General features: G+C 42.4%; 1 protein-coding gene across 3 annotated transcripts in view; it reads left to right on the plus strand.

Annotated features, from left to right (window-relative positions):
• RGL1 (ral guanine nucleotide dissociation stimulator like 1) overlaps window positions 1–13150 on the plus strand; it is a 239722-nt gene that overhangs the window by 168553 nt on the left and 58019 nt on the right. For all 3 annotated transcript variants that reach the window (XM_008521854.2, XM_008521839.2, XM_008521846.2), the window contains one exon: window positions 10074–10151. In XM_008521854.2, the coding sequence (XP_008520076.2) occupies window positions 10074–10151 (78 nt within the window). The remainder of the gene's footprint in view (window positions 1–10073; window positions 10152–13150) is intronic.

Genomic DNA, 13150 nt, shown 5'->3' on the forward strand with positions numbered 1-13150 from the left:
TGGATCTAAGAAGGGTGGTGGATTTTTCAGTTTGTTCAGCTTTTTACTCATTGTTAGGATGGAGTGGTGACTTCTAAGCTCCTCGCATGCTGGACTGGAAACTGGAAGTCCTGTTTTGCCCATTTTTTAATCGAGTTGTTCGTTTTCATAGTGTTGAGTTTTTGTATATTTTGGATAACAGTTCTTTATCGGATATGTCTTTTGCAAACATTTTTTCCTTGTCTGTGGCTTATCTTCTCATCTTCTTGCCTGTTTGTCTACTTTTAAAAAAAACCTTTTTTCCCCCGGGAGCTGTGAGGTGGTCATAGTAAACCTCCTTTCAAATCCATTCAGCTCTCAAATGCTTTCTTAGCGTGAGAACCTGGGTAAACATTTTTGAGATGCATACAATATGTTCCAAATTACTTTTTGTTAAACCTCACTTGAAAATAATTGTTTTTTTTTTTATTTAGTTCTGGAGTTAGACTAGGCACTTGCCAAATATTCCTAGGTTCGTGCTGGCATTCAGTAAAGGAGGTTCCTTCACATCCTTTTCTTTTAGTAGGAGGCAAGGTTTCTAATACCCTCCCTCCATTCTTCCAGGTCCAGGGAGAGGGCGTCGTGAGCAGAGAGCGCTCTAGGGAGCGGATGCTGAAATCTAACCTACTTAAAGGGCCTCACAGCATCTTCCATTGGTGACTGGTCTCTTATAGTAGCAACACATAGTAAATGTTCCTATTAAAATCATAATATGATTTTTCGTATGCTTTGTTTCTTCTCAGGTTATTTATGTCTAATTTTTATCACTTATTTGGAAAGTTTTTCAAAATAATGCCATACTATTCTTTTTATTTATTTTAGTAACTCCCCTTCCCAACTTCACCAAAAATCAAATGGAAACAAATGGAGTGGTCCACCTATTGAGAGTTTTGTCCCACCGTGCTTGAAAAAGTTGAGATTTATTGGTCAGTTGGCTCTAGGATGCTCATCCCATTGATATAGTGGAAAAGCTTTCAGGAAGTCCTAATACTGCTTTGTTTCATTTTCTAGCTTAAAATACAGGCATAGTGGATATCCTGACTAGAGTGAGAATTTCTTAGGCATTGAAGGCCATTTCTTAAGATTTTTCTCTAGCAGATGAGTTTAAATAGATTTTCTCGAAGTTTGAGTGTTGATGACCCCACAGGCAAGGAAACCCTTGGATGGTATATATGTTACGGGTTAAAAAAAAAAAAGGCAGATTGTTGAAAGATAAATTGGACTCAGATTTTATTTCCTGTGACTATTAAGAAGATGAAATTATTTGCTGATAGAAGAGAAAAGGGGATTATAACAAGGGCTATGAGAATCTTTGGGTATTGAAATGCTTCTAACGTTAGAAAGAGCATTGAAAACTTTTGTAGGGCATGTCCTTTATGAAAGGTCCCATGCTCTTGCTAGTTCATGCTTTATCAGGTGAATAAAAACAGTTTAGTTCACAAAACTATTGAAGATACAACATTTGTAATAATTTACATACCCATCTGTGGCAGGCAGAAGAATGCGCCCCCTGCCCCCCAGAGATGTCCAATCTTAATCCCTGGAACCTATGAATATGTTGAGTTGCTGGTAAAGGAGAATTAAGGTTGCAGATGGAATTAAGTTACTAATTAGTTGACCTGAAAATAAGATTATCTTGGATCATCTGTGTGGGCCCAATGCAGTCAAAGGGTCCTTAAAAGTGAACGGTGGAGGTAGAAGCTAGAATCAGAGAAGAAGATGTGAGGACGGAAACAGGATCAGAGAGATGCTATGTTTGCTGGCTTTGAAGATGGAGGAAAGGGCCATGAGCCAAGAAATGTAGGCAGCCTCTAGAAACTAGAAGAGACAACTCAACAGATTATCTCCTAGAGCCTCTAGAAGGGAACACAGTCCCACTGACACCTTGGTTTTAGCCCAGTGAGACTTGTATTGGATCTGACCTACACAGCTGTAAAATAGTAAGTTTATGTTGTTTAAGCCACTAAGTTTGTGGTAATTTGTTGTGGCAGCAATAGAAAACTAATATGACATCAATAAAATATTTGATCTATTAGAGAAGTTGTTCACAATTTGATAAGAAACAAGGCATTCTTATCAGGGAAATTTACTCCAAAGATCTAGTGCTTATGATCCGCTCCAGGAAACCGAAGGTCAGGTATTCATTCACCTTTGTCTTTATTCTGTCCAGGGCATCATGCCCTGTTCAGCTCTGGTTCACACACTCAGCTCTGGGCAGCATGGCCAGAACAAAGGACACGGCTTAGCATCAACATGACGAACATTGTTATCTTTTCTCCCTGTAACTACACCATTGCTTTGGGTTAACCAGAAAAGTTTAATTTGGTGCTGCTTGAGAATTACATCTAACCATAATCACATGAGGGAAAATAGAAATAAGTTCTCTTCCCTGCTGGATTAGTTGTCTTTCGTAAATCTTTATTTATTTTTGCCGAATGGACCCGACTCTCACCCGGCAGCACTGTGGGAATTCTCTGTGGGAATCTGCGGTGACTGCAGAACCGTAGTGTTATGGGATGGTGGTGATGGTTCTGTTAAAGTGACAGTAAAGGGATGCTGTTGAAGACTTCGCCTCCAATCGTGGCTAGGCTAGCTTTCCTTTCTGGAAGTGAGGTAAAAATGTTTCTATCAAGTAGCTCTTTTTAAGTTTCATTTGGCAAAGTGAGGCAGGACATGCAGTTATCCTTCTTTTTTAGAAAAGAATACCAAATTGCCCAGCAGGTTTTTAAAAAATGTTCTTTTGTTTGGAAACCACAAAATGAATCTGACAAAAACTTAAAAGCAAGGTGCATATATTCTCGGTGGTAACTGGAAAGTTTTAAATTCAGCTTTGATAATCTAAAGCAAGGATTTTGACCATTTTCCATCAGGTGGTGGGAGGGATTGATCACAAACCCCTTTAAGAATCTTCTAAAAACTATGGGCCCTCTTTCTAGGAAAAAAGCACATCACCAAATTTTGCATACCGTTTATGGATTCCCAGACTTCCTTAAGTTCATCCAGGGACTCTGGTTGTGATCCTCCAGGCAAAGGCTCTCTAGTGTGGGTGGCAGGGGACACGTAGGTTGCCCATATGAGTGAGAGGAGGGCCCTGCTCCTAGCTTATAGTATGATGGGGCAGATAAGTATGGTTCTGAAAAGCAAGTTCATTAATTTCATTTAAGTAAATTTAATGGTTTTAAAAAAGATGTATCTCTGAATCTTTAAAAGGAAAAGAAACTGGCTGGTTTTGAGTTAATTTTGTTTTACTTATCAATTTTCTCTTATTGGACATTTCTTTTTTTCTTTACGTGTGTGTGTGTGTGTGTGTGTGTGTGTGTGTGTGAGTGTGAGTGAGTGAACTTAGCCCTTGAGAATGACATCAGGCCTCGAGTCCTGGGAAACAGTTCTTTTCCTTTTGGTCTCTACTGAAGTTGCCAGTAAGCAGTGATTTAGATAAATTGATGCTATATTGAGTTTTTGTAAGCCTAGGAGAGAAAAATAATCCTAAAAATGATGGGACACTGTGACTCTAACCTCATATTCATTTTGTACGGTTTCACATAGCGTATTCCATAAGGTTCTTGAAGAGCTCTGCCGTAGAGACTTTTTGTGGTTGGAGAAAACTGACTACAGGCTTGCAGTGATTTGTTAACAGACTCCGTGGTTGTCGGAGTGCTCCTTACCCGCTGTCCTAACCCTGTTCCTCTGTTGTCCCACTGTCGTAGCATGCTAACAAGATGTGTTTGCAGTTGATTGTTCAGAATCGTTATGAAATAGAAGTGGAAGGAGGAGATACTAAGCCACTAAGCTCTGGTGGCAGAGAATGGGCCAGAGAAGAGAAATGAATGACAAGGACTTGGACAAGGAAAATAGAAGAAACCTTACAGCAAGGGTGTGAAAGCCATCATACTTAGAAATAACTTTGAATTTAGATGCGAAACAAGTTATAGCCAGAGACACTTTTTGCTTTCTTTCTCTGGATGAATACTCATCGTAAGATCTCCGTCCTTTTCTTGGTCTCCTCTTCAGACAGTTGTGGGTTGGGGCTGGGGGTGAAGGTATTATTCTCAAGGAAAACTTTATAGCATTTTTCAACGCTCAAGCAGAACGGAAATACTAGGTACTTCTTGCTGTTAATGTTGCCTTAACTCTCAGGGACTGCTATGAGAATTGAAGGGCAAGGAAGGTGGAGGGGCCTTCACAGCAAAGGCCTAGAGGGGAGCATGGCAGGTCTTTCTGGGTGTTTTAACCTTTTCTAAACATGGGGAAACTCTTCCTAGAGAACCAGACCTTATGAACGGAAAGCACACTGCTAGGTTCTCTACGCAGCTTTGCTGGCCCCTTCCTTTCTTACAAGAGAACAAGGAGTTTTTGCCTGTTGTCTTTGACTTTTGTCTTCTCCTTAAGTAACTAACTCCACAGTGGTAACAGGACCTTTCCAAGGTAGGCTTGGTAGCCATGACCCAGGTCTTGGGTCACACTTGGGTGGCGAGGTGCCTGCCATGGCGGATATTATTCAGAGTGATTAAAAACAGCCCTCTTGCTGATGAGTAGGATACAGTCCACAGTCTTAATCAAAGCTTCACTTGGTGTTCCAGACATCTGCAGGCTATTTCACCCGTGTCATTCTCCTGAGTCAAGGTCAGCTTCTGAACATTTTTCTCATACCTGACCTTTGTTCTTGTGGGTCAGTTAAAGAAAAATGCCTCAGATGTTCATAGGCTGGGGTTTATTAGAAAAGCAAAGACTCTCGGAGGTCCTTGAGTCAGCAGCTTCATGTGAGGTCTCTATTTCCTTGACTTCCTCCTCTTTGTTCTTTCATCATCCCCAAAAATAAGTAGCTTCTTCCCTTCTCTTCCCTCCCCAGCTTTTCTTTTATTCCTGGTAGTAGAGGGTATTAATTAATTCATTTAGCAAATGTTTATTGAGCATCTGCTAAGAGCAGGCTCTATTCTAGGCTCAGGAGATAGAAGAGTAAGCAAGATAAAGAGTAAAACCAAAGTCCTTGTCATGGCCTGCCACCTCTCATGATTTGTCCCTCTCACCTCCATCCTTCATCTCTTTCTCTTTCCTCACTTACTCTTTTCTGCTCCTTCCTCACTGGTTTTCTTGATGTTTCTGAAGCCCACCATCCTACCACTGCTCCAAGGCCTTTGCACCGGCTCTCCCTTCTGCTTGGAGATCTATACAGCCCACCCCTCACCTTCTGGAGGATTTTACTTCATTGTCACATTCACCTGGGGCTTTCCCTAAATACCTCATATGAAGTAGCCATCTCAGACTCTCCCATCATGTCTGATCACCCTTACCTGCTTTATTTTTCTCCACTGCACTTTTCACTCTCTGACTTAGTATGTATTAACTGATTATTAGTTTATTGTCTGTCTCCCCCCCCCCCAACTACAGGGTACACTCCATGAAGACAGGGGCTCTGGTTTATTCATTGCTGCATCCCCAGTGCCAAGACTAGTATCTGAATATAGGTCTTGGTAAATACTCATTGAATGAGGACTAAATGAGTGAAAGAATGAATGACTGCATGAATGGATGGAAAACTCAAGGTTTCTAACCTCAAAGAATTTATAATCTGGTGGGGGGGAGACATACAATAAATAAGACAACTGTAGTTTGTGTGGTAGGGTAAGACTCACAGGCTGGGCTCTCGAGTCTGACTGTCAAGGTTTGAATCCCTGCTCCACTTATTAGTTGTGCCTTTGAGGGCAAATTGCTTAAGCTCTCTGGGCCTCATTTTCTCATCCGTTAAATGGGAATAATAATAATACTGCTGTGTAGGATTATTGTGAGAATTAAATGAAACAATCCATATAATGTACTTAGCACAGTGCCTGGTGTTTAGTAAGCTCTCAGTAACTGTTAACTGATACTATTACTGGATCACCTGCCATACTCAAGTGGAGCCTGAAAAGTTCTTCAGGATCACCTGCATCCTGGTCTGGTGGGACTGAGGCTGTTGTGTTAGGGAGCAAAGGTTAGAAAGGCCCCCCCATCAGAAAGACTGTCCTTGGGGACACCTGGATCTTAGGACTTCTGTGAATGACAAATACCCCTGGTCCTCCCTTCAAACACCTATTAAACATTTCTTCTCCCCCAATAGGCTCCAGTGCGTCCATCCCTTCTAGAAGTAACTGTTTCTCATTTAAATATCAGCAACGTGTTGAATATTATGTTGGGCTCTTTTTCTAGTAATTTTTAGGCTACAGCAAATAATTGTTTAAGGCTGTCCTTCAGGAGACATTTGTAAATCTTTCTTTTGCCTTGTGATACAGAGAAAACCATGTCAAAAGTCATTCTGACAACTTGTATTTTAATTTAAGTTTTATGAGTTACCGTTTAAAGAAGGGCAGGTTCTCATTGGTAAGCCTTCTTAAGTGGTTGGAGCTTTGATCTGAAGTCCTAGGGAAGCTTTGCAGAAATTGGAGGTGACATTGTTGACAGGTTTGTCCATAGTTATTCTACTGCCATTAATTAAGCACACACACACACACAGCCTTTATTTACTCCCCTGGAGTGAATGAATTGAACTTGACTTTGGTTTTTGATGGGAAGCTGTGAGAGGGTCCAGGAAACATCAAAGGAACACTCTTAATCTTGTAAAACTAACTCTCAGATGACCTAGCTTGAACATTAGAGAGCTCTTGATTCCAATGCTGGTCTAGTTTCTTTCCTGTGAGGCGTTAATTCTCCTTAATGATAAGAAAAGTGCAGGGGGAAATAAGCACCCTCCCCAGTCTGTTAAGTTCCAGAGGGTTACAGGCTGTTTAATTTTATCTCGCTTCTAAGAGTCTCCTTTGTAAAACTGTATTTGCATTTTTGGTCTTTTTATATTACTTAAACCTTCAGGATCTCAGCTTTAAAATCTTAAAACTTATTTTCTTTTGCATTTTATTTTTAGATTTTTGGAAGGATCACAGCTATCTTAAAGCTTTTTTATGCTCCTAGACCTTTAGAAATGAAGGCACAGACAGGTTAAGACATTTGTATAAGCAAAAAGCCGGATGGCACCTTTGCAGAGAGAAATCTGAACCTAATAGTTGGGAAGTCCGTTTTCATGTCTGCTTAGGGAAACCCACTAGACCGCTCATTTGCTCCCAACAAATAGCCATCAACATGCCTGTTGGGTGCCAGGCACTGTTTTTAAGTTCTAAAGAGTGAGGCAAAGAGACAAAAATCCCGCTCTCATGGAGTTTATGTTTTCATGAACAAGTAACACAATAACTAAATTAATAACATAGTATATTAGAAGGTGTTAAAATCTGCGGAGGAAAATAAAGCGGTGGTGGTAGAGTTGGTTTTACGTAGGGTGGTCAGGGAAGGCCTCACTGATAAAGTGACATTTGAGCAAAGGCCTGCAGGAGCTGAGGGAGTGCACCCTTGCCTTTGGCATAAGCGTGGGAAGAAGCAGCAGCGAGTGCAAAGATTCTGAGGCAGGAGGATGCCTAGCATGTGGGTAGAGCAGCAAAGAGGCCATTGAGGCTGAGAGAGAGTGAGTGAGTCTAGGAGACATGGTCAGAGATCAGGGACAGGTCATTTAGGGCCTTGTGAGACAGGTCAGACTTTGGCCTTTTCTCAGAGTAAGGTGGGAGCCATGGGAGGATTTTGAGCCAAGCAGTGACATGATGATCTGATTTACGTTGAACAGGATTGCTATGGTTGCTGGTAGAAGCTGGGAGACTAGTTAGGTGGCCGTTGCATTGATCTAGGCCAAAGATAGTGGTAGTTTGAGGCAGGGTGGAAGTGATGAGAAATGTTTGGAGTCAGGATATGTTATAAAGGCAGAGCCAAAAGGATTTCCTGGTGGATTTGAGCCTGAGCACCTGGACCATGTGCACTGTCGCACATGCCTTGTTATTGATGGTTCTCACTGGCCTCCAAATTACTATCAACCAATCATTCTGGTCCTGATTATGAAGCTGTAGACTCTCTGGTGGCAGGGAGAAATAGACATGTGGTCTTCTGAGCACATGTTCTGAGCAGATGGCACCAGGTTAATTAATGAGAGAGAACTTTGTTTACCAGTGTAAATTGTTTAGTCCTTTTTGACACCATCTGACAGCACCTGTGGCTTCACATTCTGGGAGAGGAACTGTAATAGGTGTTTGTGTCATCCCAACCAGCATCTCAGCTCTGAGTCTGAAAAATATAGAGAAAGAACAGCAGAGCATGAGAAGCTAAAGTAAAGACAGAAATAGGAAGATCAGGAAATTTTTAGTACAGACATCTCTGAAAAGGAAAACATCGGGAGCAGTAAAATGTGTATCTTTCCCTTGTAAAGTTTTCTCCCTTTTTTTTTCTCTCTCTCATGGCTTCCAGTTGGAAGATAAAAGATGCAGTATTTCTAGGATAACCAGAGAGAGAATTAATGAAGTTACACAGAATGTGACAAAAACAAAGTGTCATATTTAATCATCGAGGGCTGGCAGGAGCAGAGTTTATGGATCACTCTAGTCAGATCCGTGGAAGGTGGAGTGGCTCTCCCAGAGCCCCACTTTTCACTGCACCCACTGTGATCTTTCCTAGTCAAATAAACCACAAAGCCTATTCTGAGAGAACATGAGGACATGGTTCGCTCTGGTGGTGGCCAAGGAGAGAGCCAAAAAATCCCACTCTGTTTATTTACTAGGAATCTTATTTCCCATCCCTTCCTTGCTCACATGGGACTGAGTAAATCTTAATCTGACTGAATTCTTATCTCAGGAAAATCAAAGAGTAGTCCTGGAAGTCCTCTAAATAGCAGGTGCAGAACAGAATGAAGAGAAATAGGGAGGGCGGAGCCCAGTGGAAAACATCTTCGGGAGGCCAAGAAGTCCATAAGGCTGATGAGCTCCAGACAGGAGCAGGTGGATGGGAGGGGGGCTAGTGCCTAAGGGCGCAAACTGGAACCTCCCGGTGTAGGGTGATGGGGAGACCAGATGGACTGGCATTCGGTCAAACCAGATGGTGGGTTTTTATTTTTAAAAGAATTTGTAAATCCTAGGAACAAGGAACCATAAGGGTAGTTGGGCCTTTAATCCCATTAGTAGAAGACAAAGTGTGCTCTTTAAAAATGTAAAGCCACCAATTATAGACTTTCTGTTATCAAAACTTTGGGACGGACTACCAGCTTGTGAAACTCCGGGGACTCTGAATTCTTCACGGATGGGAGGAGAAACTACAGATGTAGTCTAGGCGTTATAAGTTAATATAAAGATTTCTCCTTTAGAATTTAGAGTGAGTTTACTAAATGTACATTCCGAACCAAACAAAACATGATATATCTGTATAAAATAGGCTTGCTTACATATGGAGTTGAAAGAACAACTAACAGTGTAATTGGGGATTGATCAATTATTTAGTAAATTTTGAGTTTGAAATGAGACAAATTTTTAAATTTAAGCACCTCTTGCTTTCCAAAAAGTCGTACTCCTGTGTCTCCCTTCCCCCGTTGCTGGGAAAGTCTAGATCAGCCTGGCCTCACTGTACGCACAGCTGCTCTCCTGGCTGCTGAGACATATGAATTCTGTTCTTCAGTCCTTGTCTCTATGTCAGCCATTACTTGAGGGTCCAGAGTTGTTTCCATGACCCTCTCCAATAGGACTTATCCTCAAGGAGACCAGACTCATAAGCACAGGGTGGAGTCGTCATTTTGTGCTCACGTGTGACACAGGTGGGGAAGCCATGCAGGCTGAGTCCCGTCTCCCTTCAGTAGGTACAGCAGCGGGGCCAGAGAGGAGGGTTGTGTGCTCAAGAGCTCACGAGGAATCTGCCGCCTTTGCATCCTGTAACATACCTGATTCTCCCACTAAGAGGAAGGGCCTAATTTCACCTAAAAAAAATTCAAAGAAATATTAAATATTAAACATTTTCAGTAGTGCGATTCATTGTTAAATCACTTCTATTTAAAATATACATGTACCCATTAAGTAAATATTAACAGAACAGTGTCATTTTTTGATGCTATTTCATAAATATTTCTTTCCTTGATTACGCCTGAAAAGCATAATGGTTGAAGTGGAAGAGAGTTGCTTTCCAACGCCATTGACGGGTTTTTTGTTTGTTTATTTTTGTCTGTAAAGGTATGGAAACCTGACAAGCCCAAACTGTGAAGAAGATGGACGGCAAAGTTCATCCGAATCCAAGACGGTGATCAGGAAGTGAGTATGCCTTTCTCGGCGTTCCAAGCTCTCAGTCAAGACCTATTACCTCAAGAGAATGTTATTTAGTAAAGTTTTTTATTTCTTTGGAATGGTGCCATGGTTTTTTCCATAATGCATAAAATCATAGAATTATTTTCTCCCTGTGTAACGATATTCATTTATTCATCCAGTAAAAATGTATTGAGCACCTACTGTCTGCCAGGCCCTGTGCTAGGGGAACAGCTATGGACAAAATAAATAAGTCCCAGCTCTTACGAAGTTTGTATTTTAGCAGAGAGAGACAAAGAATCCACACAAAAAAGAAGAATGCGGTAGGACAAGGGGCTAGATCAGATGGAAAGTCTGATTCACGTAGGGTGCCAGGAATGGGCTTTCTGCTCTGGTGACACTGGAGCAGAGGCCTGAATGTGGTGCCAGCTAGGCCTTGTGAACGTCCAGGGAGGGAAAATGTGGAAAAGGCTTAAGGCAAGAACAGTGAGAAAAGGTAGGGAGGCAAATGAGGCTGGAGAAGAGTGAGTGAAGTGGCAAGTGCTAGGGGATGAGATCTGGGAGGTAGCGGGGGGCCCCAGATCATCACATGGGGCCTCAGAGGCCTAGGGAAGGTGCTTGTATTTTATTCTGAGGAAGAACAGTGCTATGAGCACTTAGAAGCACTTAGAAGGTTTTGTGAAGAACAGTGCTATGGCCTGATTTATATTTTATCAGGCTTGCTCTGGATCTGTGTGGAAAATGGACCATGACAGTGGGGATGGGGGCAGGAGTGGCAGCAAGGAGCCCAGTTAGGACCCTTACAAGGGTCTGGGCAAGGGGTGGTGGTAGCATGGGCTTGAGTCGTAGCAGTAGAATAGTGGTATTAGTAACAAGTAGTAGTAACTTATAGTAGTAACAGCTTCTGCACAGATCTTGAAGGTGTTGCTGTCATGATGTGCTGATGGAGTGGATGGGGCACATGAGAGAAAAAGAGGAGGCAAGGATGCCTCCAAAGGTTGTGATGTGAGCAACTGATAGAACAGAACCTCAGCTTTATGAGATAAGAAAGACAGGTAGGGAGGAGCAGATTTGGTGGGGAGCATGTGTCAATAATTTCATCCTAGACATGTTAATTTTGAGGTAATTGGATGAGTCTAGATTTGAGGGAGAAGTCTGGACTGGAGGTATCAATTTGGACATCTTTAGTTTATACATGGTATTTAAAGCTGTGGGTCTGGATGCGACCTCCTGGGGATGAAAGGTAGATAGAGAAGAGAGAGCTCCAAAGACTGAGCCTTGGTTCCTTCCAGTATTAGAGTTAGGGAAGTAGAGGGCCCAGCAGAGGAGATTGGAAGAGAGCAGCTGGGGGGGAAGGAGAAGAAAGAAGTTGTTTCCAGAAGACAAGTGAAGAAGGAATTTTGCGGGGAGTAACCAGCTATGTCTGATGCTGCCCATACGTAAGTGAGAGGAGTCTGGGAAGTGACTGCTGCTTTTGCAACGGTTCTGTCTTTGGTACCTTTAACAAGCGCAGTTTTGGTGGATGGAGGTGTGGGTCAAGAGAGGACGGAAGGCGAGGAAGCGGAGACGGAGAGTTCAGCGACACTTTGGAGGAGTTTTGCTGTGAAGGAGAATGGAGAAATGAGATGGAGGATGATCTGGGGGCAAGGGAGGTTTTTTCATTGTGTGTATGTATTTGTTTTTAAAAATGGGAGGCAGTTTATGCTGATGAGAATGACCCAGAAGACGGTGAAGAAAAATCCATGATGCAGGGGTGCATCACTGTGTGCAGTGATGCTCTTGAGTGGATGGGATGTATGCCAAGGTGCTTCAAACCACTTGTGGTAAATATTCATTTTGGGGCCAAAAGTCTGGAGGGATAATCCTGTGGAATTTTTAGCCCGTCGGAGGGTTGGCTGATGGACTCTTTCCTTCAGGAGCCAGGGGTGTGACGGTTAGAAAACTGAGTATCTTTTTAACTTCCAAGTTAGGCTCCAGATAGTCTTATAGTTTTATTGGATGGGCCATAACTTCCCAGACAACCAAACACACCAGTAGATATTGGAATGCCAAGTGCAAGATGCGATGGTCTGTCCCCAGAGGGCTTGGGGAAACTTCTTGGAGGAAGTGACATAGGCCTTGAAGGAGGGTGAAGATTTTAGCAGTAGAGCCATCCAGGTAGAGGGAAAAGTGGGACCAAATTAGGGGAATGCAGCATGCGTGACACTTCGGGGAACAGCACGGCAGTGCAGTGGCTGCTTCACAGTGTCCGTGTTGGGGGAAGGGAGTTGGTGGAGCTGGAGCTGTCATGAAGGGATTTCATTTCTCACGAGAGAATCTGGACTTCCCCAGGTAAGCAGTGGCCTAAAAAGTCTTTGCGGGAGGGAAACAGTATAATCAGACAGCTGATTTGGGGGAGTGGATTTGACTTACCGCTTTCTTCCTCAAAGTATGATCCATGGACCAGCAGCATCAGCATCGCCAGGGAGCTCGCTGGCATTGCAGAGTCTCAGGCCCCACCCTAGACCTCGATTAGAATCTGCGCTTTTAACAAGATCATCAAGTGATTCCTGTGTACTTGAAAGTCTGAGAATTGTAGGATTAGAGGGGTTTTCTTGTTGTTATTGTTAATTTTGTTTATCCAGGAAAACTTAGTGAAATAATTTTTAAAAAAGAACCTCTTTAGATTGAGTATTTTTAAGCATATAGAAAAGAAGACATGCTGTCAGAATTGAGTGGCCAGCTTGTCAGATGGAACCTCGACCAGATTCAGAAATAAGCATGTTGTTATCCACATGTTTTGCAGTTGAGCGAAATCTAGAGCTACCGTTCAACCAGCCCCCGGAACTCTCCAAGGAGAGTAACAGTCTGAAAAATATCCAGAGCTTTTCTGTTTCCCAGGAGGTGTTTTGAGATTAAATAGGTTTCTGGGAAGTAGCAGTTAAAGAAAATTGATTTGTACCCTGGATGTGACGAGTCATGCTCATTATTTTAAAGACCTATTATAAAACTTCATTCACATTCATTGT

Source organism: Equus przewalskii, chromosome 23 (genome assembly GCF_037783145.1).
Source record: "Equus przewalskii isolate Varuska chromosome 23, EquPr2, whole genome shotgun sequence".
NCBI lineage: Eukaryota > Metazoa > Chordata > Mammalia > Perissodactyla > Equidae > Equus > Equus przewalskii.